At 37.0% G+C, this 26,171-nt stretch overlaps 3 protein-coding genes across 5 annotated transcripts in view; 1 reads left to right on the top strand and 2 right to left on the bottom strand.

The window, feature by feature from the left end:
- Positions 1-4,711: 4,711 nt before the first annotated feature.
- Positions 4,712-7,591, bottom strand: camk2n1b (calcium/calmodulin-dependent protein kinase II inhibitor 1b). Its single transcript, XM_079588058.1, has 2 exons — positions 7,237-7,591; positions 4,712-6,078 (listed from the first exon to the last, which is right to left on the bottom strand). The coding sequence occupies exons 1-2, from the start codon at positions 7,406-7,408 to the stop codon at positions 6,008-6,010; spliced, it is 243 nt and encodes an 80-aa protein (XP_079444184.1). The 5' UTR covers positions 7,409-7,591; the 3' UTR covers positions 4,712-6,007.
- Positions 7,592-12,744: 5,153 nt separating this feature from the next.
- mul1 (mitochondrial E3 ubiquitin protein ligase 1) lies at positions 12,745-17,114 on the bottom strand. Its single transcript, XM_079588041.1, has 5 exons — positions 17,039-17,114; positions 16,452-16,590; positions 16,279-16,366; positions 15,998-16,118; positions 12,745-14,192 (listed from the first exon to the last, which is right to left on the bottom strand). The coding sequence occupies exons 2-5, from the start codon at positions 16,569-16,571 to the stop codon at positions 13,463-13,465; spliced, it is 1,059 nt and encodes a 352-aa protein (XP_079444167.1). The 5' UTR covers positions 16,572-16,590; positions 17,039-17,114; the 3' UTR covers positions 12,745-13,462.
- A 620-nt stretch (positions 17,115-17,734) lies between these two features.
- fam43b (family with sequence similarity 43 member B) overlaps positions 17,735-26,171 on the top strand; it is a 40,794-nt gene continuing 32,357 nt past the window's right edge. For 2 of the 3 annotated variants that reach the window (XR_013794833.1, XM_079588044.1), the window contains exons 1-2: positions 17,735-17,838; positions 19,408-19,513. The gene's annotated coding sequence lies outside the window, so the exon portion shown is untranslated. The remainder of the gene's footprint in view (positions 17,839-19,407; positions 19,514-26,171) is intronic. The other variant, XM_079588045.1, reaches the window with a different exon arrangement.

The raw sequence follows: 26,171 nt of genomic DNA, 5'->3' as shown, positions 1-26,171 counted from the left end.
GTGAATGACCCGGACGGCAGTGAGGTTTAGGGAGGTGAATGACCCGGACGGCAGTGAGGTTTAGGGAGGTGAATGACCCGGACGGCAGTGAGGTTTAAGGAGGTGAATGACGGCAGTGAGGTTTAGGGAGGTGAATGACCCGGACGGCAGTGAGGTTTAGGAAGGTGAATGACCCGGACGGCAGTGAGGTTTGGGGAGGTGAATGACCCGGACGGCAGTGAGGTTTGGGGAGATGAATGACGGCAGTGAGGTTTAGGGAGGTGAATGACCCGGACGGCAGTGAGGTTTGGGGAGGTGAATGACCCGGACGGCAGTGAGGTTTGGGGAGGTGAATGACCCGGACGGCAGTGAGGTTTGGGGAGGTGAATGACCCGGACGGCAGTGAGGTTTAGGGAGGTGAATGACCCGGACGGCAGTGAGGTTTAGGGAGGTGAATGACCCTGACGGCAGTGAGGTTTAGGGAGGTGAATGACCCGGACGGCAGTGAGGTTTGGGGAGGTGAATGACCCGGACGGCAGTGAGGTTTGGGGAGGTGAAGGACCTGGATGGCAGTGAGGTTCAGGGAGGTGAATGACCCGGACGGCAGTGAGGTGAATGACCCGGACGGCAGTGAGGTTTAGGAAGGTGAATGACCCGGACGGCAGTGAGGTTTAGGGAGGTGAATGACCCGGACGGCAGTGAGGTTTAGGGAGGTGAATGACCCGGACGGCAGTGAGGTTTAGGGAGGTGAATGACCCGGACGGCAGTGAGGTTTAGGGAGGTGAATGACCCGGACGGCAGTGAGGTTTAGGGAGGTGAATGACCCGGACGGCAGTGAGGTTTAGGGAGGTGAATGACCCGGACGGCAGTGAGGTTTAGGAAGGTGAATGACCCGGACGGCAGTGAGGTTTAGGGAGGTGAGTGTAACGGAGGCCAGACAATTTTTTGCTCACTTATAAAATATAGCATACCTCTCCTCAATAATCTGTATGATTTGACGCCACATTCATGGGTCTATGAAAAACAAGACTAATGCAGGAAACTATTGCGAAACAAAATAGCAAAAGTTACATTGTTATGAGCCTAAAATTTGGGTTTTTTTTCACCAATAAAGAGTGGTTGTACCATGTCCATGACCTTTCCAATTGATTCCTGGTGTCATAATTATATGAAAAAGTGGGTTAATTTGTCTTTGTATGTTGTGTGGTTCAGGAGATATGAAAATCTGTATTTTTCGCCACTAGCATTGACATCACTTCAAGATGGCCGCCAAACGAACCTTATTGGACATTAGTTGACCGCTGCAACATCAATAATTCTTAACTAAACACCATTAGGCTCCCAAAAAAACTGCCAAGCGGGTACATGGGAACCTATTTCTCCTGCTAGACTAATATAAATACCAGAATATAAATGAAATTGAAACAGGTTTGGAACAACATAAGGGTGAGTAAACGATTTAACATTTTTGGTGAACTCTTCCTTTAAAGATGCATTCCTGTTGTCCTTTATCAGATAGTAACACACATTTAGCAAAACACAACAACAAAAGGTTTCATCCAAACCTCGTGGCTCTTGAGAGCAATATCATTCAGAGCTGAGGCTCGTGAGGCTGTCAGCTTAAGTGGAGAATAATTAAAACACATGGCTTTGATGCAAAGCTGAATTATTTGCATAGAGAAAAGGCACCAATTGGGGCTTTTGCTCACATCTCTGCCCCAAGATAACACTGAGCGCATCTGTTGCCATGGCAGCCAACTGTACCGTTAGCACTTTTATGTCTACAGAGTGGCCAAAATAATGAAGGAGAAGTGGATGCCCGGCTGCCACACACGCTGTTCACGCTTCAGACACACTGAGCAGCTAAACATCATCTGCTTGTGCTCTAATGAGATGCCAACACACAATAACACTTTTGGTTTTCTTGGTTTTTTTGTCCCCCAATGTGTTCATTTTCTGTAGTGCTTGAGGCCTGGGAGATGCACTGCATTGTTATAATGGACTCTTTTCACATTTCCGGGGCTCTCAGAAGCAAAAGTCGCCATAGATGGGTAAACTTCTAAAGCGGTGAACGGGAGATGACAGCAAATATAATGTTTGAATTTCCATTTGCTCCAATAGCTAAAAAAATCTTTAAAAAAATTGAAAACCTGATTAAAAAATCTAAAAACCTCTTTTCAGCGCTGCTCATTGTGTTCTGTCTTCCGGGTTTGTATTTCCACTGAAGGTAAGATCTTACGGATTTATGAATGAACTGCTGTTTTAAAATCTTCCTAGTCAGCTAACATTTGTTACGACATCTGCTTCAAACATTACAAAGCTCAAACTAACTTTCGTTAACTCTACAATAAGTAAATCCACTTCACCAGCTAATCACTCTTTGTTATAAGCTGAAATAATGCAAGCTGACGGCTTTAACAGAAGCAAATACCATACGACCCCATAGCTCACAGTAAATTATCATTCAAAATCAATTTCTCTATGAAAATGAATGGAGTTTTTTACTTCCGGAACCAGACCTTTGCACATTTGATAGAGAATGTGAAACTGGCATCAGTTACCCTTATCTGGGTAACAGTTTTGTTTAGACACCATATTAGGAGAAATTGCTATAGTGAGTTAAGGCAGTGTTTGGATTTTTTTGTTATTATTGTGAAAAATGTCACCATTGTAAGTCATTCCTGCTGCATCAAGAATTATTCAGGGAGAAAACTAGACAATGTAATATATGTTTTTTCACCTTTTCCGCATGTACAAACACTAAGCGAAGCAGGTTGAGGAGACGCCGGATAGCAAATCTATTACCGGTAATAATGTCACTAATTAAACCACTGCCTATCACTCAATAAAATGTTTGGTTTAATGATTAAAATGACCTTTGCAAGGTCGGCTTGTGAAGAACTTGCACACAGCCACTACAAAACTGTTCACAAGCTTCTAAGGATTTGTTGCGAGTGGATAAAAAGAAAAGAAAAATATATACAGTATAGAAAAAAAACATTGTGTGTCGGTGATTTCTGCTGATTGTGACCCAGCATCTCTGATTCCTTTCTGTGGCCACCTGTAAGTGAAGGACAACAATAAAACGTTCCCAACAAAGAAATAGATCGGCATGTGGTGTAAATGTTATGAGGGATGTTCAGAGAAAGAACAGCACATTCTTGCTACTAATGCACTCTGCAGTTTAAAATAACAATGAAAGAAAATAATACCTGAACTCAGTTTGCAAAATCATTCTAGTGCTTTCTAAATGCATTCAGCTCACTTCTGACTGTAGAGAGAGTTCAGTAATGTGGGAGAGAGAGCAAATAGTACCATACTGCTTTTCAAAGCAACACAAAGACACTGAGTACTTTACTTTCTTCATAGATTTCTTCGCGATTTCCCCTGCAGCCTCATGTTTTCTATATAAACCGCTCATTTGAGCAGCTCTGCTTCATTTCCTTTGACAAAATAGGGTGGACATGTTATTGTTTTTCTCACCTGATTACCTGCTCATCCAGGGGGTCCTAATGAGCTGGAGCAGGGGAATTCCCAAACTTTCATCCTGCATGACAGGTTGCTTTCAACAGAATCTGGAGATTGTGATGAGGATACATTTGAATGTTCAATCTGAACACATTTACAATGTAGGCCTACGTCTGTATTTGGGCAAGGTATTCCAGAGGTTTAAAAACAAAAATGTGAAGCTTAAATTTTCATTATAGCAAGATTTTTGAATGTTTTTGAATGAAATCTTTTCATAAAAAATACAGTGAAATATTAATACAATTTAACATGATATTTCCTGTCATGGCAATACATTAGGCTACTCCAGTCTTCAGCGAGACATGATCCTTCAGAAATCATTCTAATATTCTGATTTGCTGCTAAAGAAACATTTCTGATTATTAGCAATCTTGAAAAAAAAAAAAATTCTGCTTACATTATTTATTGGTGGAAATCCTGATCCCCCCCCCCCCCCCCAGGATTCTTTGATGAATAGAAAGTTCAAAAGAACAGCGTTTATTTAAAATATAAATATTTAATAACATAACATTTTTTTTACATTTTGATCCGTTTAATGCTTCCTTGCTGAACAATAGCATTCATTTCTTTGTTTAAAAAAATCGTATTGACCTCAAACTTTTGAATGGTGTATATTAATTCTGTTCCAAAAAAACAACAACTTAGCCGTAAAGTTTAGCATCATCACTATTGTTTAGCTAAAGGAACTTCCGGTTGCAATATTGACGTAATTCCCGTAGGTCGCGCTTGCTCCATGCATACCAGGTTTAGCCTACTTGCTTTATATGGTCGCGATAGTAGTTGAAAGACGAGATGTAACTTTGCCCAGACAAGTCTTGTCACTAATCTCATCCTAATGTTTAAATCTTGATTATATATATTCAGAAAAAGTGTGTTTTAAGTGCAGTTCCTTGCTTTACCGGTAGCCTACTTTTGCTGCAAAAGCATTCATTGTAAAAAACAAACAAAAAAACAACTAGTTGTTAAAGGGATAGTTCAGCCAAAAATGAAATTTTTTACTGTCATTAATTACTCACCCTCATGTCGTTCCAAACCCGTAAGACTTTCGTTGATCTTCTGAACACAAATGAAGATCTTTTTAACACAACTGACACTTTGACGCTTCAAAAGTTCATAAAGAGATTGTAAAACTAATCCATATGAATTGAGTGGTTTAGTCCAAAACTTCTGAAGAGACACAATTGCTTTATAAGATGAACAGATTGAATTTAGGCTTTTATTCACAAATAAACATTCATCAACTCACACATCAGTCGTGGTAAACGGAAGCTCAAGCATGTTCGTTCGACGTATGAGATTTGGTTAAACAACTGAAATGCATTCCTCATTATTCAGCTCTTGCGATGAAGAACAACTCTGAGTGTTATATCCGAACATGCCTGTTTTAATGGGAAAGCATTTGTTTTAGAAAAGTGCCACCTTACAATTGATAAAACAACCAAGAGAAGAAATTTCACATAACGTACAGTAAGGGTGGTAGAGTTCTGTTATGTAATGACATTTTATTGGTCATACATTTCGTTGCAAATATAGCCCTGTTTAACAGTATAGAGAAGTGCAACATTACACGATATTCAAGAGTCTGAGGTTCGTCATTCAAAGTAACATTACAGTAAATATATTAGTAATTCACTGCCACAGAAGGAGGCATTTGTGCCATTCTCATGCAAAAAAGCCGTTAGAAAAGCCCTGAAACATATATGAGAGGCAGGCCTGGAAAACTTCACATTACTCGGGTGAACGGAAACACAAGCTGACTGGCATATTTTTTGCAAAATTTTGGCACAAAAGTGATCAAAATCCATTTAGCTGACAACCACGTTTGAAAGTGCTACGACGATTACCCAAATAAGCATTTTTGTCCTCTTCAGAAATAGCTCCTTGATATAAAAATAAGCTTTTGAACTCAGGCTAAGCAGGCATTTTGCAGCCACATCAACAACAACAAAAAAGTACAATATTCAACATGAAAAAAATTGCTTTAAAAAAAGTAGTCTTTCCTTTCTCATCCTATAAAAAAAAACATTTGCTCTGTCCATCATCTCTGCAAAAGAACACAAAATGTATCCAAGAGATCATAATAAGGATATTTAAAGTGAAAAACACTCTCATTGTGCACAAAAAGAAACGAAGAGTGCTCAGTCTCACGGCAAAAATAATGAACAAAAAGTTGCCAGATTTGTGCTTGTGATTTATATCAATGCATTCCTCTCACAATATAAACTGAATCTGGACCACTACAGACCAACTCCACATGTATTTTAAACAACATGTCCAGTGTAAGATGTCACTTTATAAGAAGGGATATGAAACATGCCCTTAAAGAGAGAAAGCAGACAGAGCCCCGCTTCCTCGGTTCGGATGCCCGCAGCAGGGACTCTCTCCTCGCCTGCTGCCGCACAGTGAAATTCAACCCATACTAAGAGGGACTGCAAAGTGCTTTTGATGCAGAATGCACGTAACCCACGATTTCCTGCCGCTTTAACGTCGTCCTTGAGCGTTACACTCCCGCCGATGACTTCTCTGCTGTGTTGTTCAGAACTTCATCAATTCTGTCATCTTCTATGACAACTGGAAGAGAAATCACATGAGGCACACGGGGTCAAACATGCTGCCCTTGGAGAAATGACAAGACTTTTGTTTTACTGGCAAGCATAGGACAGTCAGGCTTTGCAGACTGCAGAAAAAAAAAGAGAGAAACTGACTAATGTAAATAAATACAATAGAATGATGTGCTAAAATTCCTTTAAAACTATATATATATATATATATATATATATATTATATAGTTCTGGTATAATAATTATGCATGCCGTTTTGCATGACCTGATAATACTGGATAGACGCACATTAAAAATAATATTTGTACTTAAAAAAAATAAAATAATAAAAATGTTGTCACACTGCTGGACTAATTAATTGAACTTGCAAAAAGTGAAATGGTGATTAAAATTTTTTAAAAAAACTTTTTTTAAATCTGTGGAATAAAATAGAAATAAAATAATCTGAAAAATGTTCATGCTGCTGTCAAGCTCCAAACAAGAACAAAAACACAGCAAGCCAAATGTTGGCCTGCCATTTCTTTAAATCTCATTTTCTGAAGTCTGAGATTTTAGAGCTTCAAGATCATTATCAGTGAATAATGACTTACATTTCAGTCCCTTTCACAAAGCATATGAGAAACTATTGAAGAATCATCCGGATCAGAGCTTTTAAGCTTGAAAAAGAACATAAAATACACTTATTTTATATCTTATTTGGTATCTTTTTGATAGCTGTTGTCCGGAACATGTTGTGTGTGTGTTTGTGTGTGTGTGTTCTTTTTGGAGCTTGATAGCTGTGATCTGGACTATTCCTCAATAACAATATACATAGCCTATGCTTTTATATTTAAGAACGAAAAGTTTCTATGTGTCAATTAGCAATCAACAAACAAGCAAAATCAATATGACGTAAGATGAAATCTCATTATGAACAGGCAGACAAGTAAATACAAACGCATCACGCTGACATCACCACGTGATGCCACCAATTAGCATATTAAGTAATCGGTATCTTATTAAGGGTAGTGGGAACGAGGCATTACTTCGACGCATTAATTAGCTATGTATGTAGTTTGTTGGATATCACAACATTAATATATACTTTAAGACTATAATCCGCACTTATTTTTATTTCACATACGACACGTAAAAAACGTAAAAAATAAATAAATAATCGTTTTCTCACCTCTCTTACTGCGTCCGATCTGTCCGAGTTTCGGAGCTCGTTTGTTCTGCGCAGAACTGAAGAAGTTACTGTTGTTGTTGTTCTGCAGGCGACAGGTGAGGGATATCTGCTCTTCATCTCCATCATCACCGTAAGGAGAGATGTTCTCGTCGTAAGGCAGCACTTCTGACATGATTCCGTTCACAATAATCGATCAGGATAACAAGACACTCGGTAACTGACGAGCGAGGGCTCTGCGAGCAAACGGCGCGCGAGACTCTCAACTGTCACGATACGATGCAGCTTTATTTTACCTTCACACTATGGGAGTCACTTTCACTTTTCCTGTCGTTACTTACAGGCGATGAGCTGAAGTCATTCGGAAAAACTGATGTAGATGCAAAAACAGGAGCGATGCAACAACACACGGATCCTCAGAGAGCAGAGAGACGTCACTCAGACTCAGACTGCACGGCACGCGCAGAAGCTCCTCCACCCCCCCTCCTCCTCCACCCTCGCACTGCTGCCTGCCTGCACCATTTGGGTACTGTGGTGTAGTGGTTAGTGTCCAAAAGGATGTGGGCTTGAATCCCACTAGGGTTGAACATCATTGGCAACCCACAAGCTTGTCTCATTCTTGTCTTTGCACTGAGGCTTAGTGGTGAAACATAGGGGTTTTAATACATATAGGGTTGATTCATGCTGTATCATCATGTTGTCAGAAGATTCCCTGCCCAAATCAGTTTGCTAATGTATTTATTTACAGGGGCAGTGCACATTAATGAACATGGCTGTACATGTGCCATAAATTAGCCAAAAAGGCTATTTTTCATCTGTAGACATGTTAAGATGTCCCCCTAAAAACAAATCATCTTATATGAATACAAAAAAAAAAAAAAAAAAAAACAATATTATATACTAATTAAAATGGCATGACATGGTTTAGGTTGTAGGTTTGAAACCCAAATGGCAAATTCATGAACTGAGAGACTGTTGTGTTTGGTAAAGTATTTTTTTGTTTTGTTTAGAAAAAAAAATTATACTCCAAAACTTGCATATTAGGATTATAGGACTATGATTGCTTGAGTTAGCTATTGAAATCTGAGCTATTAAAATCTATACTTTTCCCTCCATAAAACAGTTTTTTTTACAGTAAAATTAGAAATGACATACATACTGTAAGTAAGGTACATTACAGGTAACCATTTTACAGTTTTTTTACATACATGAAGATCTTTTTTATGAAATCTGAGAGTTTTCTGTCTCTCCATTGACTGCTACGCAACTACCATTTTGAAGCGTAAGTTCATAAAGAGATCGTAAAAGTAATCCATATGAAATGAGCGGTTTAGTCCAAATTTTCTAACATAAACAGAAGCTCAACCGAACGAACCAAACCAAACTCAACTGAACTAAGGATTAGTTTTACGATCTCTTTATGAACTTTTCAAGCGTTAAAGTGGTAGTTGCGTAGGCTGTCAATGGAGGGACAGAAAGCTCTCAGATTTCATCAAAAACATCTTCATTTGTGTTCAGAAGATGAACGTAAGTCTTGCGATTTGGAACGACATGAGAGCGAGTAATGCATGACAGAATTCAATTTTTTGGCTGAACTATCCCTTTAAGAGCATCACCTACCATTATATAATGCTAAACAGACATTTGTTATTCAACAGGCCTATAATATGACTCATATACTTGTTACTCATATAACAATATACTTACTAGATCACAATCTTAGCATAAATGATTGGTTTAGGGTAGTGCGGTTTATGTGATTTAATCTGTAGCCTATTTATTACCGTACGCAAGCTTTTGAAGATTTCTGGTGGTTTTAATGGTTTAAAGGCATTATGTTGATAGTTCTGCATAGTATCTGGCTCTATTAATGTCATAATTATGTGATTTACACAATTGGCTGATCTCAGTACTAGACAATAGCAACCCTCCTAGATTGAACTGTGATGGTAAAGCTAGACAGGTCTTTATCTCCATCTACTGGTCGGACACAGTATTACTCTCTGCTTACATGCACAATTAATGCAAAAATAAAGAAATCTACATCTTCTTTACCCGTTTACATGTTTATAATATTGTTTGTAAAATATGCATAACCAATACAGCTTTTCGTAATCGCAATATAGATAATAACAATTAAGATGAAAGCAAAGAAACAAACAATGACATATCCCCTCAACCCTTCTAAACCAGGAGGAGCATCTAAAATCTAATTCATATTTTCATTTATATCTTCTCTGACAGATTGTATTATTCTAAAGAGCTCCTGTATATGTCTGAACTTCCTAACTCTTCTCCTCGGTTTCCCGCGCAGCATGTAGAGGAAGAGGGCGCACGCGGTCACCTACCCCGCAGAGCCACAGGTCTCTCTCCTGCTTCTTCAGAAGAGGGAGGACGTGCTGGAGGTCCAGAGGCGGGACACAAACCAGGTCCGTCTTGCATCATCTTGCACACAACACCAGTCAAGCTAGCAAAATGCATAATTTTGATAAAAAATATTTTTCAGATGTTCAAGCTGAAAGTCATAGCAGCTTCAAACAAGGCGAGCAGAGCAAAAAGTTGGAACGGTTTAAAAATGTGATTAAATAACGGATAGTTCCGGTCCTTGATTCTGATAGGTCGAGCCTCGTTTGAAGCCGACTCTACAAACATACACCTCTGAAAACATTTTTTTTTAGTTTTATAAAAGCATGAATGAATTTAGAACAGCTAAAGGGTGAACCTTGAACCATATTTACACTACTGTTCAAAAGTTTGGGATTGGTATGATTTTTTGAAAAGTTTTTTTTAAAGGAGTCTCTTATTCTCACAAAGGCTGCATTTATTTGATACAAATAAAAAATATATAGTAAAAACAGTAATATTGTGAAATATTATTACCATGTCAAATAACTGTTTTCTATTTGAATATATTTTAAAATGTATTTGATTCCTCTGATCAGCTTTCAGCATCATTACTCCAGTCTTCAGTGTCACATGATCCTTCAGAAATTATTTTAATATGATGATCTGCTGCTGTTGAAAACAGTTGATTAATATTTTTGTGGAAACCATGATACATTTTTTTCAAGAATCTTTGATGAATAGAAGATTCAAAAGAACAACATTTATTTGAAACAGAAATCTTTTGTAACATTAGTACAAATGTCTTTACTGTCACTTTTGATTAATGCATACTTTCTGAATAATATGATTCATTTTATTCAAAAAAGATCTTTAACTTTTGTTATATATTATATATATTATATTATACACTACCATTCAAAAGTTAAAGATATGTATATTAATTCTTATGCACAAAAATGCATTTTATTTATAAAAATAATTAATTAATCATTTCTTTCCCAAAAAATATTTTGAAAAATAGTGTCACTAATAGTATTTTCAAACCAGTGTTATTATCATTATATTTTCAAATCTTCTTATATCATCCATATTTACTTACATTTTTCCATTACATGAGAGTGATACATAACTGTTACATTTTAGTGATGATTTGTGTTTTGCATAAAGGAAGTCATCGACTTCCTTTAATGTGATTGGTGGGTGACAAAAATATTTATTGCAATGTATTGGATCCTATAGATCTATTCACACAGAGTGAAAAAGTTATTAATTTTTTAAATAGGTGAATTATCTTTTAATTAACTCACAACTTTCTTTTATCTCACAATTCTACATTTTTATCTCACGACTTTATAACACGCTATTGCGACTTCATATCACACAATTATGACTTTATAATTGTTTGAGTTTATGTCACGCAATTCTGAAAAAAAAAAGATTCAGAATTGTGAGATAAAAAGTCGCAATTACCTTTTTACATTTTTATTGTGTGGTGGAAACAAGCTTCCATAGAAGAGTGACATGCAAATAATCTCAACAATTTGCATCATGCTTGATATGAACAGTTTGAGTGTCAAAACCTGTTGCCAACACACACACACACACACACACACACACACACACACACACACACACACACACACACACACACACACTGAGTTTAACTGAATCCATACCCTTCCAGGTACCATATACGGTAGGCTACTCATAATATTAATAATTTGAATTTATAATTAGGTAGCACTTTATTTTAAAGTCCCCATGTAGGCCTACATACTATGTACTTATTACAGTAATAACAATAACTGGGTAATAATAACTAGGTACTGATCCTGAACCTTCCCCTAAACCTAACCCATGTAGTTACCTTATATTATCCAGTACTTCCTTAGGCAAGTACACTGTAAAATAAAGTGCAACCCATAATTTTAATATTAATGTGCATATACAAATTTAGAATATTTACTAGACATCTGTCGCGTGATTCAGCGCCCTCTTCTCTTTCTGCAGTCGTTGACAAGAAGCTGATCAAGGTTTCCTCGACTTTCTGCAAAACACACGGAAACTGTACAAGTACAAATCTCATGGAAACGTGCAGAAGTTGTTGAGACGGCATCTGGTGAGGCTTATCTGCTCCTTGTGCTGGACAAAATGACTGTTTTCTTCATAAGGTAACACCTCAGACATGCTCTCTCTCCATCCACGATAATCAATAACTATAAAAAACAGTAAACAACAAGGTGGTGTAATTTAAAAGCAGGATGATGGCAGAATGTGTTTAGGCTGGAAGACTAAACTGGTTAGACTAAAATGTGTTTAGGCTGGAAATATTTGGAAAAACTGATCTATAAAAGGATGCAAATTACAGTTAGTTCAGAGACCAGTCAGATAAATATCACCTGCAAGCTACTGCTCCTCCCCTTTCCATTTGTTTTTGCCAATGTAGCATAGTGGTTAAAAATCAGTTTGAACATTAAAAAAAAACTGTTTAATAAGCTTCCATCTTCATTTTGCCCTTTCCAGTTCAATTTGACCCTTCGCAGGGAGTTTGATTGACAGGCGATCTGACCAATCATAATCCACCATTTTGTCCGACAAAGCAGTCAGGAGAGTTAGTAGATTAACATTGGAGGATTTCAACTTAAAAAAATGGACGTCTTTCCACGGTTAAAGTGAGACTTTGTTTCATATCAAAAGTAACCTGGTCTGTCCTGTCTGTCAGAGCGTTGTCAGTGTCCTCTCTGCTCCGCAATGTATTGTTCACTGCGTGAGAACATGGTGTGGCGTGAGAGCAGTGTAGCTTGTCGGACATAGCAACCGTAACTAAAGGGGGCGGGTCTTTGCGAACGGTCATGAAACACGTATAGTTACAATATATAATTCTACTAAATAGTTTAGTGGTTTAATTCTGTGGTTGGCTTTACAAACTATTGTTAGACTTTTAGTACTGCATTGTGGCCTTCTAAACTTAAACTAGTATATATTTATCTCCTGTTGTGTAAAGTAATGTCACTCTCACACATACACAACTAATTCAGATCACACAGACAGATCCACTACAGAAAAAACATTCTTTTTTTTATCTTTATATCATTATATTATTTGTAAATTATGCATAGCTAATATTAAACCATACTGAAGAACAAAGGAAACCAAACTGATTTGGTTCAACAAATTCTCATTTAATAAATCAGATTAAAGCTTTAAATCTCCCGCCCTATTCTTTTTAAAAAATTGACAACAAATACATTTTTTTACAAATGAAAAGTAAAAATAATGATTGGACACCACAAAACTGGCATCCAACTAACATGTCTTAAAGTGACCATGTCAATATTTAACCCCAAAATGAAACTTTATTTTACATAAAGAAAATGAATCCTGTTTTTAGGACCATCAGGTACTGTAACATTTTCATGACGACTGAGCACAAACCTTATATACTTGCAAAGTATAAGTGTTAAAAAAAAATCTGTATTGTAGTTTTTACTGTAATCAAAAATTACAGTAGTAAGAAATTAATGTGAATCAAAAAATATTCACAATGCAAAAAATCCTAATGGTCGCTTTTATTATTATAAATTTTTTTTATAGAAGAAACCGTCTTTATAAATTTTCTTTTGTTTTGATTTTGTTTGAAATACAACAGCATTGAATTTCAGTTCACACAGGCACAAGTGATGATTACAATTGCCAATTTTTTTGTACAATTGATCAATAAACAGAATACAAAAACCAACTCAAACTGGAAGAATATTTTTTAATGCAGAGTATTTGGATTATGGCTGATATTACATGGCAAGAAATGCTCTGCTCACATCCAAAAACCTGCCTTCAAAGTCACTCGTTTTAAAGAGCATAATGCATATTCATAAGAAGGCCTCTAGCTGTTATACAGAGGGACGATCCTGTCAATGTTAGCCCTGCATATGGGGCACTTCTTCGGTTCGGGGAGGGCCCTATAGCATTCCTCACAGGTGCAGACGTGACCGCACTCTAGAAACACGCAGGAGCGCTCGTGACTCAGGCATATTGTGCATGTGGTAGGAGACACATCACCCTCCGCCAGGTCGAGCTCCTTTAAACGTCTGCTCTGCCACTTTCTGTACTCGTCCAGCACGCTCCGCTCTTTCCTCCGCTCCTTACGCAGCACGTACTGTCTCCACAGCAGGTAGAACAGCGTGGCACAGGCAGTCAAGCCAAACAGCACCGTCAATACCCTCCAGAGCCGCAGGTTACCCTCTTGCTTACTCAGGAGCGTGTCGTAGTCCAGGCGGCTGAGGAAGTACCGCAGGCCCTGCTTAGGGGGTTGAAGACGAACCAGGTTGTTGTCCAGCACCAGCTCCCCTACGCCAGTCATGCTGGCACCCAGACGGAGCATTTCCTCCGTCTCCTGGATGCCCTGTGGCCGCTCGCCGCTGATGAAGTGACCGATGACGTTGGTCAGCGACTGCTGGGAGGGGTGGAAGTTCTCATAGGTGGTCTCCAGATCCAGTTCGGCTGCGTCGAGTGGACGGACCACTCGCACTGTTGTGGGAATGGTGTCATCATGCGGGGCCAGGTCAAAGGGCACGGTGTTGGTGCGCTGGTGGATGAGCTTTTCACAATCATTCCTAAAAAAATATATAAAGAAATCAAGATATAATTTAAAAAGATAAAATAGATATTTTTAAATATTATTTTTAAATATAAATATTAATTAAAATATTAATAGAATAAATAAATAAATATATGTTAAAATATTTTTTAATATGTTTATAATATAAAAAAAATATTACAATTACAATTATAAATAGTATTGTTATAAAAACAATAAATAACAAATATTTAAAGTATTAGCCTATCTAATTATTTAAAAAAATATGGAGATAAATTTAGAGATTTAAATAAATTATTATATATTATAATGATTAAAAACTGAATTTTCTAAGTATTATTTTTAATGTTAAAACAATACATATTTAAATTATAGTCTAAATATTTACATAAATACGTATGTAAATATACATACGTACAATTTAAATAGTGTAAATATTAAAAACGAAATATTACTATACACATAATTTTAAAGCTGCAGTCCGGCACTTTTGTGTGTTTAAAAATATCAAAAAATACATTTAAAAAAAAAAACTTAACCAGCCAGTGTTCAAAACTATCTGCTTGCCTTACCTCGATTCAAAACGGTAAGCTTGTAATAATGATTTTAATTCCAGTGGTACTGGTGGATTTTCGCGGGAATTTCGAGCATGTCTTTGCGTCATTGCGTCACTTCTGTACACATAGAGAATGAGTCCCGGCTAGTCGGCTATATAGCGTGTGTGGATGATGGTGGAGATTTAGCTTAGCACTTGGTATGGCGGATCCCGAAAGTTTAAAGCGACAATCACCAGTGACAACTGGAGATTCACCAGTTGTAAAACCCAAAGACTTCGGACTTCAGAGTGGCTACAGAAAAAAAGAGACTGCAACCGAGCCCATGCTAAAACCAGGATAAACATCGGCAGGGCTTTTGAAAGGTGGCGTGAACTCCGTGTTTTGAAGGGGTTCAATATGTGAATACAATTTGATTATATTACAGTTTTAAATAAGCATTTGATTACACATACGTGTGTGTTTTTTATTTCAAAGAGAAACAGTTATAAGGAACATTAATTTGTTGGTATGACCATTAGAATTACTGCACAGAAATGAAAACTGAACTACAGGTAAGTTAGGCCTAATACACATTAAATGTAGTCACGAAATAATGATGTAGTTAACATTAATAATTTGAGAACAAAATATATTTTTTAGGTTTTGACGTGATAAGCAATCGTTAGATTGAATCAGCATGATATAGCCTACTGCAATGCTTCCCCCACCCCCCGAATTTGGTCAAAACAAAAGTGAATGTTACTTACTGTTCAGATGACATTTACCGATGAAAATTCTAATTTTGGTAATACACTTTCAAAAAGTATAGCCTACTCTGACATTGCTGATGACAGTACAGTATCCACAGCGACGTGGCAGCGACAGGTTCTCCTCAATACATTGTGTTCATCCGCGCTGTTTCATGCCGATTTACTAACCACGCACAGTTAATAATTCCGCGAATAAGTGCAATTGCAGATTTCGAACAGAGATGGCGACAAAGAGGAAAAACGACGGACTGCAGCTTTAATATTAAAGCAATAAAATATTTAAAGTATTACCTAAATATTTGAAAAATATGTAGGTATAATTAATTATTTAAAGTATACTGTATAATATACTTTATACTATAATGATTAAAAACAAAATATTATTATACATATTTTATATTAAGAACTAAAATTATAAAAACAAAACGCTGATAGTGTAATTGACAATATATCATAGTAGTGTATAGATCATATAATAATATTAATGGACAGGTTTACATATTCAGAACAAGTACCACAGATGTGTTGTGCGATTCCACACCATCTTCTTCTCCTTTAGGGTCAACCTCTCGATGACTCCTTTACAGTTGTCCACAAACTGGCTGTTCAAGGTCTCCTTCACCGAGCGCACAACACCTAAAGACGTATGAATAAAACACTAGAACATTAACATCCAGCTAGTGTCCTCTTGTTACTTTTCAGCATGTCTTTATTATAGTGGGTCAATAATTGTTGTATCGACATCAGCCGGTTTGACTAACAGCAACACTGACTGGATTGATCTCAGATGCCATACCTTCAATAACTGCATAAGGAACACATTTCCCTGGTGCTTCATTGAGGATAGTTTTCAGGTCTGGATTTAATGACATCTTCTTGGCCTCCTGTTACACAGGTCAGGTTTAACTATGATCTACTTCTTCAAGGGGTGGTGTTATTAAAAGAAATACACCAGGGTTGTTTTCTTACCCTTAATCTAGCCACATGGCTCGATTTCTTCTTGTATATGGTGTACAAGACAGCAGTCAGAGCCGAACTAGTGGCCAGCAACACAATCTGTGCTGTGGAGGGTCTGCCACTGGACTCCATCCTTCAATCTACAGACCAGCTGAGTATAAAAAATACAATGAACAACAGCTCACAATACAACTCTAGTCTACAAACTAAACATCGATGATTGATCTACAATGGACAAGATAAACTTTCTCCAAGTCAACCCATTCCTAGTTTATGAGCCAGGGATTCTTCAAAAGGGTTAAACCTTTTTATTTACTGTGTCAAATATTTATTGTATCATACTTTTTATTATTATTAAACAATATTAAGTCTTACTTAAAAGTATTTTTTTTTCACAGATAAAACAAAACGGCTATAAATTAGCCTGAACTGCTAGCAATGCCTTCCGATAACAACCAGCTTAAAAATGCGCTCTGAAAACGCAAATCCTTTATTTTATAATTTTTTAAGCTGGCGCAATTTGTAGCTGAAAAGGGCACCGTTCAAGTTTAGTGTTCAACAGAACAAACATGCAACAAAGAAAAGGGTTATTTGACTACCTTCACTAAAGCTGTGCTGCTGTTGTACAACCACAACTAGCTAGCTGTCAGCTCAGTTGCCTTCAAAATAAAAGCCTTTTATTGTAAGTTGACTTTGACTTTTAAAATACGATATTAATATATTTTTAAATATGAACCCATGAAATCAATGCTATTTTAAGTAGCTAAAGATCTACAGCATACTATTTAGAAGAACATTTTATAAAAAATAAAATAAAACCAAATCCTTTTTTTTAAAAATAAATAAATTCCAAAGACGTGCAGAAAATACTCAACATTCATTCCAATAGGAATATTGTAGTGAGTTATTTCTCGAGTCATGTATGGGTGTTTTATATAGAATTAAATTGTCTGGTTTTATAATGGAAATTTTCATCAACAATAATAGTGATATTTTGTTTTGGCAAATCTGGTTCCAATTTTTTTTTTTTACAGTCTATGGTAAACAGTCTAAAATCTGGATAATTTTGGAATTTGACTCCAACTCTGATTCTAATTGTCTGGAAACCATAACTGCTTGTTTAAAAAAAAAAACGAGTAAGCTTGATTAGCTACGTAATCACGATACTTTAAAAAAAAATATTAGGCCTGTATCTTCTGTAACGCTTAGATGTTAAAATACATACTTTTTCTAAATATGGCATTAAGATTTAAACATTAGAATGAGATTAGTGATAACTTGTCTAAGCAAAGTTACTAGTCTTTCAACTATATTTACAGGTAAAGGCGCAAAAAGGACCAATGTGAATGCGAGAAAGAGAGACCCAATCTTCCGCCAGCTACAAACGGTAAAGATAAAGGTAAATTAAATTAAATTAAATTGACATTTTAATAGCTCAAAATGTTTTGTAAGCTTATATGTGATGCCATTTCAGTCTAGACTTGATAATACAAAGTGTAAACTCATACAATGAATTAGCCTAGGCTACGATCGGGGAATTTAATTAGCCTAGTTAAAAGCTTGTTATGTTTATTTTGAGGAAAATAATAAGACATATCACGGTTCAGCCCTCATCTGAGAGACTTTTTTTAAAAACAACATGGTGATTTTATATTTTGTTGTTGCTTCCAAAGGTTTGGTAGTAGTTTATTATTTGTTATGCTTGTTTTCTCTCTCTCCAGTCATCAGTATTGTTGTTGTAATATTAAAGGGACAGTTCACCCAAAAACGAAAATTCTGTCATTATTCACTCACCCTTTTATGTTTTTATTGTCCCCAAACCTGTATGAATTTTTTTCTTTATTTTGAAGAATTTTCGGTGACCAAACAGTTGATGGGCCCCATTGTCTTCCATAGTATTATTCCCCATACTATTCTTCAAAAAATCTTCTTCTGTTTTCAGCAGAAGAAAGAAATTCATACAGGTTTGGTTTAGAACAACTTGAGGGTGAGTAAAAATGATGACAGATTTTTTTGGGGTGACCCATTTGATGACACTGCAAACCTGGCTGTATTACTGTAGATGTCAGTGTTGAGTCATGCTCTGAGAAAACCCAGACAAATAACTAATATTCACATTCTCCCTATCAACAATGGAACATTGAGTTATTGCAAACATGTAATTCAGTCTTCTGAAAGAAACAGCATGACTGCATCATTAATAAACTGCAAGACCGTTGCCAAAAGTCAACAGCATAAAGCTGTGAATTTGCATTACAAATACTGACAGCCACAGAGATTCAGTAAATAACTATTCATCAGAGTTACATACTAGATGATCCATTCATAAAGAACTCTCAGTCTCATCTTCAGCACCACAAATGCACAGTTCGCTCTTATTCTCACTAATTCATGGGATAAAACCCAGCAGCTCTTGTTGATGAAAAGCCTATTTGAATATTAATCAACTTTTCACCAAGGAAGATTATAATGATGTCCCACAGGGTGTAAAACAGGCTCTCTATATATCATTAAACTTAAGACAGATGATTTAATGATGATGGATGAGCTGTGCACAATAGAAATATGTTTTGCTCTAGAATAATGAAAAAAATAGCGTGCTGATGGGATGATTTTTGTGTAAGATCACCTGCAGAATATGATAACAGAAAAACGTAGCATACAACAGGCTAACTTTTTTACCAAGGATTAAATTATAAATTATATGCTAAAACAAAGCCTTTTGAGACATCATACTGCCATGATTTTACCACGGTTAAGTGTTATCTAGAATAGGTGCATGTATATTAAATGAGACTTATCCAATTAGATTTTACACACAGATATATCCTTACATTTATAATAATTTATATAGATTAGGTTAATTGAATTATATGAAGGAGGTGAAGTTATCTCATCTTTTCATAGATTTTCAAGTAAAAAATTTACATTAGAGATTTATTCATATTTGTATTTATTTGTTTTTCAGATATCTACACTTTTCATCTTAATCGGCTGCTGGTGATTGAATATCAGTTTTATTGGCACCATTAGGAGGGGTTTAAGAGAAAATCACCCAACTCTAATAATCACAGGTAAAGTCATTTTTTTTAACACGTTGTTTGGATATTTACAAAACTTTTTAAATAATAGCCATTCGTTTTGAAGTGATAAATGTGTAGCTTAACAGTGAGACAAAGCCCAACGCAAAGATGAAAGTACATTTTTAAACATTTAGATGGCAAGAAAATATTTTTATTATCATTACTACTATTAATAATAAAAATAACAACATTCGTTTTGTTAAAATCGAATGTTTTTCAATATCGTTGTTCAAGGCTACTAGCTAGACTATAGTGCGCTTCTTTTCTGCGTTTACTTTTCGGCGCAGTGCTAATAACCGGAGCAAAGTAAAATTCTGCCGCTGCTGAGAAACTAGTTCCTGTAAATGTAATGCGATCATTGAGATGCAAGAGTACTTTGATTTCTAACATTATTCTCTCAATAGACATTTACATCGATAGTCTGGCGTTATAATATATTCGCTTTTGGTGTATTGTGGAGTGAGTAAAACTGTTTTTAATGGCAGGCTAGCATATACTGTTGACTCGCGCTAGCCGTAGCACCGGCGAACTATGCAACTGTAACGGTACGTTCACACGGGGCATCAGCGTCAACGCTTAACGGAAGGCGTGGCTGAAGTTTGGCACTGACGCCATGGTCATAGCAGCGTCAGCCAATAAAATTAGACAGGAACTCAACAACAACGTGATTGGCTGCCGCCTGGCTACTGTATTTGCCTAGAGCGATCCTGATTGGCTGACGCTTCCGTCTGCGGCGATTCACTGGCGTTGCTCGCGGCAGAAGTTGAAAAATTCTCAACTTCTGCCGCGAGCAACGCCAGTGAAGCGCCGCCGACGGATCCACAATTCTTTTCGGCAACGCTTGACGTCACCCATTCAAAGTCAATGGGAAGTGTTGACGCTGACGTGTGAACGTACCGTAAGGACTGGATGATTTTTTTTTAAAACTGTCTCCACTGATGAATAACAACCAGGCTAACTTGAAAATGAGGTCCGATGTCCAAAATCCTGAACCACCCCTTTAAGACAAACCAATTTATAAGTCAACACCATTGCTGAGTATTTTCTCCTTAAAACTGCAGTGAACCAAAGACAGTATCAAAAACGCGGTTTGAAATCGCTGGTGTTTCTGGCGTCACAAACTACCTTGTAACCAATCAGGTAAACGTATGATCATCAACGAGTGGATCTGTGAGTGAGTGGAGGCGGGGCTCATTTGCATATTCATAGAACTGCGTATTCTAAATGAGACAAGGGTGTAGTTGCATTCAAGGTATTTTAAGGTAAAGTTTTTTTCAGGGAAAAATTATTGACTACAGCCAGGGGGACTTTAAGTGGTTCGGATGAATTATTGCAGTAGTTTGATGGGTTTATGGGTTTGCGTTTTGAACAAACATCAAATAATCTTTGAGGAATATCATCCCAGTGTTGTTGTGCAAGAATTATAAATATAGCATTTGAGAGGAGAGGTCTAAAATACAGTAGAGTGAGTTTGTCAGGCCATTCAGAGACCTTTAACAAGTTCCTCAAAAACACCAATCACTTAATCAAGATGGGTTGTTCACCTGACAGAAAGGGATGTGTTGTTCAGTGGTGGCTGACTAATGCGAACATCAAGCAGAAGCCAGAAACATGGCAGAAATATAATTTCCACATCAACAGCTGACTCGCCAGAGCTCCCGCCTTAGGCCTCAGCTTTAACATTACTCACCTTGTTGAGGGAACAAGCAAACTGTTTGTGTAGTTTGCCGTTCCTTAGCCCTGAAGAGACTCAGACAAGAAACACAGTGCCCACTCAAGCATGGATTAGAAAAAGTGTAGACAGATGGGCAGGCGGGCAACAAACGGGAAGTGCTGGATACCAGATGTGTCTGCATTAGTGCCGTAGAGCGCATAGATGAAGGTGTGCAGGGATGCTGATGTACTGTACATCTCACACACTCCTGCTTTAAACTAAAACTACAGAATGTTTCCAGATTGACGGTATTTACATGATGATTCTGTTTTTTGCGTTCTCTCTGAAAAGTTTTGCGCACCATTGTGGTTGTTTGTTCATCATTTTTGGGAGGCAAAATGCTACATGATGTGTGGCCTAGTTTGCACATTTTATTCAGCAAGGATGCATTACATTGATCAGAATTTACAGTAAAGACATTTATAATGTTAAAGGTTTCTATTTCAAATAAATACTGTTCTTTATATATATATATATATATATATATATATATATATATATATATATGTATATATACTGCTTCAATCAATAAGAAATATGCAATAAAAATATTGTTAAGTCTGGCACTACAGGACAAAATCTGTACTCTACTAATAAATGGTTATTTTTCATAATACCATTTTGCTGCCTGTTGCAAAATCCCACACTAAATTTAGCACTGTAATGCATCATGACCAAGTTTCTTAGAAATCAGACATGATTAACTGTCAAAACTATGTAGAAAATGAGTAGTATAAGATAATTTTTGTATTTTATACTAGTATTTGCATTCTTTGTCCTGCATTGTCACCCAAAAACTGAATGATGACCAACATCCATCATAGTTTTGGCATTTATCGTGAGCAATGATGTGATTGGAGAGCCTCCTCAAAGGATGAATAATGATTCTTTTTGGCACCGGCCTGCATCACTGTAATGCTAATTTCCGCTCTCTACAAACTTCAGCAGAGAGCCTCATTTGCATTCGTAGCCTTACATAATGAATATGCAAAAAAGGCTGAATCAGGCCAACTTCTTGGACATTTTGTGTCATAATACGCAACAATGTTTAATGTTTGTTTTTCATTTAATTTCCAATGTACTGCTGATGGAGAGGAAGTTAGGGGGCAGAAATTATGCAGCATTATGCATCATCAAAAACAGCTGAATTCAGTCAAACATTGCATTAAGATTATGGTCTACAGTCTCCATTAGACCATAGCAGCAAACCATACAGAAAATAATGAATCAAAAACTAAGGCCGTAGTTTGGGCTGCTCAACCAAGTCTAATGGATCACATTTTTATTTATTCACAATATAGCCATGCAATAAGGAATAATATCGCTTACATAACACCTAGATATTTCATAATGAAACGGCAATTCCTTGGAGAAAAGAATGAGAGTAAATGATACAACCCTCTGCGGCTGCTTTATATTCGTTGAGTACGTCTTTTAGTTGCAGGTATTGCTCGGCTCTTGGCGCTGGCTCCAGTTTCTAGAGGAGAGTGTTCACTCTTATCAGGCCAGCTCATTCTTTACAGCGAGCAGTCCACAGACCTTGTGTTCGGCCATAAATCACACATCTATGAGATCGACCCCTTTTCCCCTTCGTTCTGCCTAAAGCCTTTGGTACATGACACAGTATTGGCTTATTAAGGACGGCAGACGCTGATTTGATTAGATGGCTGCTGTCTGTGGGGAACAATTTAAAGGGTTAGTTCACCCAAAAATGAAAATTCTGTCAGTAATTACTCACCCTCATGTTGTTCAAACCCCGTAAGACTTTCGTTTATCTTCGGAACACAAATGAAGATATTTTTGATGAAATCTGAGAGCTGGCTCACTCCTTCATAGGCTGCTAGGTAATTGATACCAGCCCTGCCCAGAAAAATAGTAAAGACATCAAGCGAGGAGAATACTTTTTGTGTGCAAAAAACAAACAAAATAACGACTTTATTCAACTATTCATTTTCTTCTATGTGGGCCTCTGTGTGAGTTCACGTAGTGTAACAGCGCAGCGCTTCTGGGTTGTACGTCAGAACGTAGGCTCACTATTGGCCAGCATCACACACATGACCAGCGTCGGCCAATAGTGAGCCTACGTTCTGACGTACAACAGACAGAATTAAATTTTTTGGGTGAACTAACCCTTTAACAAAAATGGCCTGACAGTTTAGTCTTCTGTAGAAACAAAATGAGGAGACGTGTGTTTATGCTGATATGTGCTGCGTCCAAAATCTAATACTTCTCTACTATATAATATGCGAAAAACAGCACGCCAAAAGTGTAGTGTGTCTGAATTCATGGTATTAGAAAAACATTAAGGGAAAAGTCCCCGGATGACCTGCTACGTACACCGAGATTCTGAAGTGCGCATTCGATGGACACTTTACTATCTCACGGGAGGGAATTTATGAATGGAAAGTGAAGCGACGCCACTGGCGCTGGTAGGTCACGTGACAGTTACAACATGGTGGATGTAGTACAACATGGTGAATCATTCATACTTTCAGAAACTGCTCCGAGACTTAGGAGAAGATCCAAATACAGTTTTATTGGTGCAATCCAAAAATCATGTAACAGGCAGGGTCAAAACCAAGGCAAATAACGACAAAGTCCAAAACACAGGCCAACAGGGAAATGAGCATTAGAGATGCGCAGATGGGCTATTATTTCATCCGCAACCGCATCACAAAAGTCATCATCCGTCCGCCATCCATCCGCACCAACGTTTTTGACCAATTTTCAAAACCGCACCCGCCCGCCATCCGCTGATTGGGCGATGCTGATGACAGCCGTGAGACTAGAAAGCTCTTATCTCAGAATATCAGCAGTAACGTTAAACTCCGTCTCCGATTGGCGCACAGGGACAAAAATTTATAAATAGCCTAAATTAAATGCACTTCGACAAACCTGACCTTATCTGATAGGCTATTATACAATATTTTCATTGTAGCCTAATAGAAAACGCATTTTGGCACTTCATTTCAACATGCTGCTATATAGCCTACTACTAATGAATGCCTATTTCACTTTTTTTTTAGCAAATAGATAGAAAGCTCGAATAAAATAACAAGTCATCTACATTATAGGCAAACTCTACGCACTGTCATGTCAGAGTGACGAGACTTTTCCAGAAGTTGGTATGATTCTTTAGGGTCTTCGTGTAAAGTTTGTAACATACTTTGGTTAAAATTCCTCAATGGTTGTGTAAAATACCCTTTTTACCTCCTCAAAAACAGCTCTGTTCTCAGCGGCCCGTTTCGGTCCATGTCTCTTTAAATGATAATGAGCGACTGCGGGGGGTGTCGACACAAGACACATAAAGTGCTGCCTTGGTGGACAGTATACAAATGGCTAAGGGCGGAAATATGCTAATACGGGACAGTCCATCAGTGGTCGTGGGGGAACATGACATCATAATGCTCTGAAAATCCAAACGGCTTGATTATTGATCGGCTTGTTTAAACTTTTTGAGGCTAAAAAAAAGAAGTGAATGGATTTTTTTCATTGTATGGTGGTTGTGTCCACACACTGCAAAGACACATTTATATGCAATCCATATAAAAGTGAATTTTGCATCCGATGACCCCTTTAAGTCTTTAAGGTATCATTCAAGTGTGCACCACAATCATTGTTGGATGAGTTACGTGTTTAATACTTAAGGTTAGAGATTTGAACAAACCCCTAACCGTATGTTTGAGCAATAGTGAAAGTGATGTTTGCCTTAGAAAACACTATTAAAACAAAGAAGCAGAAGAAAATGGTCTAGTAAGGGTGATTGGATTGATTTTTTTTTTTTTTTTTTGCGGAGAGGACATATGAGGAAATGGCTCATGATAAACGATGTCCTGCAAAGGAGCCAAAAAGAAGTTACAGTTTCAGTGCTCACAGAATAAAACAGTGGTGCATTCAGCACTGAGCAGCATTTCTCTCGGCTCCAATCACGAGGGCAACGGCGCAATAATGCCTGTGTGCCATTTCCCCTATTGGCTCAGATGAAGAAGTCTAATGAGCACAGGATACAAATGTTCCTTCTCATTTCTCTGTGAAATGGATGCGTGTATCGCTGTTAATTGTCAGGCACAGCACAAACAGTCCCAATTCCCCTACAAAATTAAACAAGATAAGTTGTGTTTAACCCTACTGTACTTTGAAGGAAACCTGCAATGGTTTATCGCTCGGATGCAAATATAATTGCTCTTTTATGTATTGGTGAAAAATGTATGGGAAAAATGAAAGGGAAAAATTAAGAAAATATAATTTGTATAAAGAACGGTTCAAGAACTTGAAAGGTTTAAGAAACGGCTTATAATGCAAAAAAATATAAATGGTCCTAATTTATAATGAGTTTATTTTTTTTGTTATGCAAAGTATAACATCCAAATATAATTTAATAATTTCTTTCTTTTGATTTTTGAGGTGAAATATGACTTTGCACATTAGAGCTGCATGATCCTGGACTTTTTTGTTGTTGTTTCAAATAGAGATCACGATTCTCCCACGATTCTGAATAGACAACTAAGGTTCTGACAAAATGTTATTTGCTGCAGTCTGTTAAATATGTAATTATTTAGTATTAATTATTTTTTTTAAAACTCATAAATAGTTAACTTGTTTCATTAAATCAGATTTTTTGAACGAATCTCTTGAATGAATGATTCAATGACAAATACATTTTTAACAGTCACTTATCGACACCTACTGGAACAACGGTTTAATTGATACAATCTTTATTTGAAGCAACAAGTTACTTTCAAAAGGTGATTTAGCTGCCACAGACATTAGTGTTTATATCCGAACTATATACTGGGATTATTTGAATTATTGTAACACTAAAATAATGAAACTGTGTGGTTGAAAAGCCTGTTTGTGAAGCTGTTTCATACCTATACACGACAACTGCTCTCAACGCAGATTTGAATGTTCGCTATGATCGTACTTGTCAAAAAG

The sequence above is a fragment of the Phoxinus phoxinus genome (genome assembly GCF_949152265.1).
Source record: "Phoxinus phoxinus genome assembly, chromosome: 18".
NCBI lineage: Eukaryota > Metazoa > Chordata > Actinopteri > Cypriniformes > Leuciscidae > Phoxinus > Phoxinus phoxinus.
The sequence above is the reverse complement of the archived record's forward strand: the minus strand, read 5'-3'. Positions and strand labels throughout refer to the sequence as shown.

Bases quoted from the DNA above. Each gene is read 5' to 3' on its own strand.
- camk2n1b (XM_079588058.1), bottom strand. From the start codon at position 7,408: ATGTCAGAAGTGCTGCCTTACGACGAGAACATCTCTCCTTACGGTGAT. The intron at 6,079-7,236 runs GTGAGAAAACGA...TTTCTCTTCCAG, and splicing joins GATCGGACGCAGTAAGAGAG to TTGTCATAGAAGATGACAGA.
- mul1 (XM_079588041.1), bottom strand. From the start codon at position 16,571: ATGGAGTCCAGTGGCAGACCCTCCACAGCACAGATTGTGTTGCTGGCC. The intron at 16,367-16,451 runs GTAAGAAAACAA...CCTGTGTAACAG, and splicing joins GCCATGTGGCTAGATTAAGG to GAGGCCAAGAAGATGTCATT. The intron at 16,119-16,278 runs GTATGGCATCTG...ATACGTCTTTAG, and splicing joins TCCTTATGCAGTTATTGAAG to GTGTTGTGCGCTCGGTGAAG.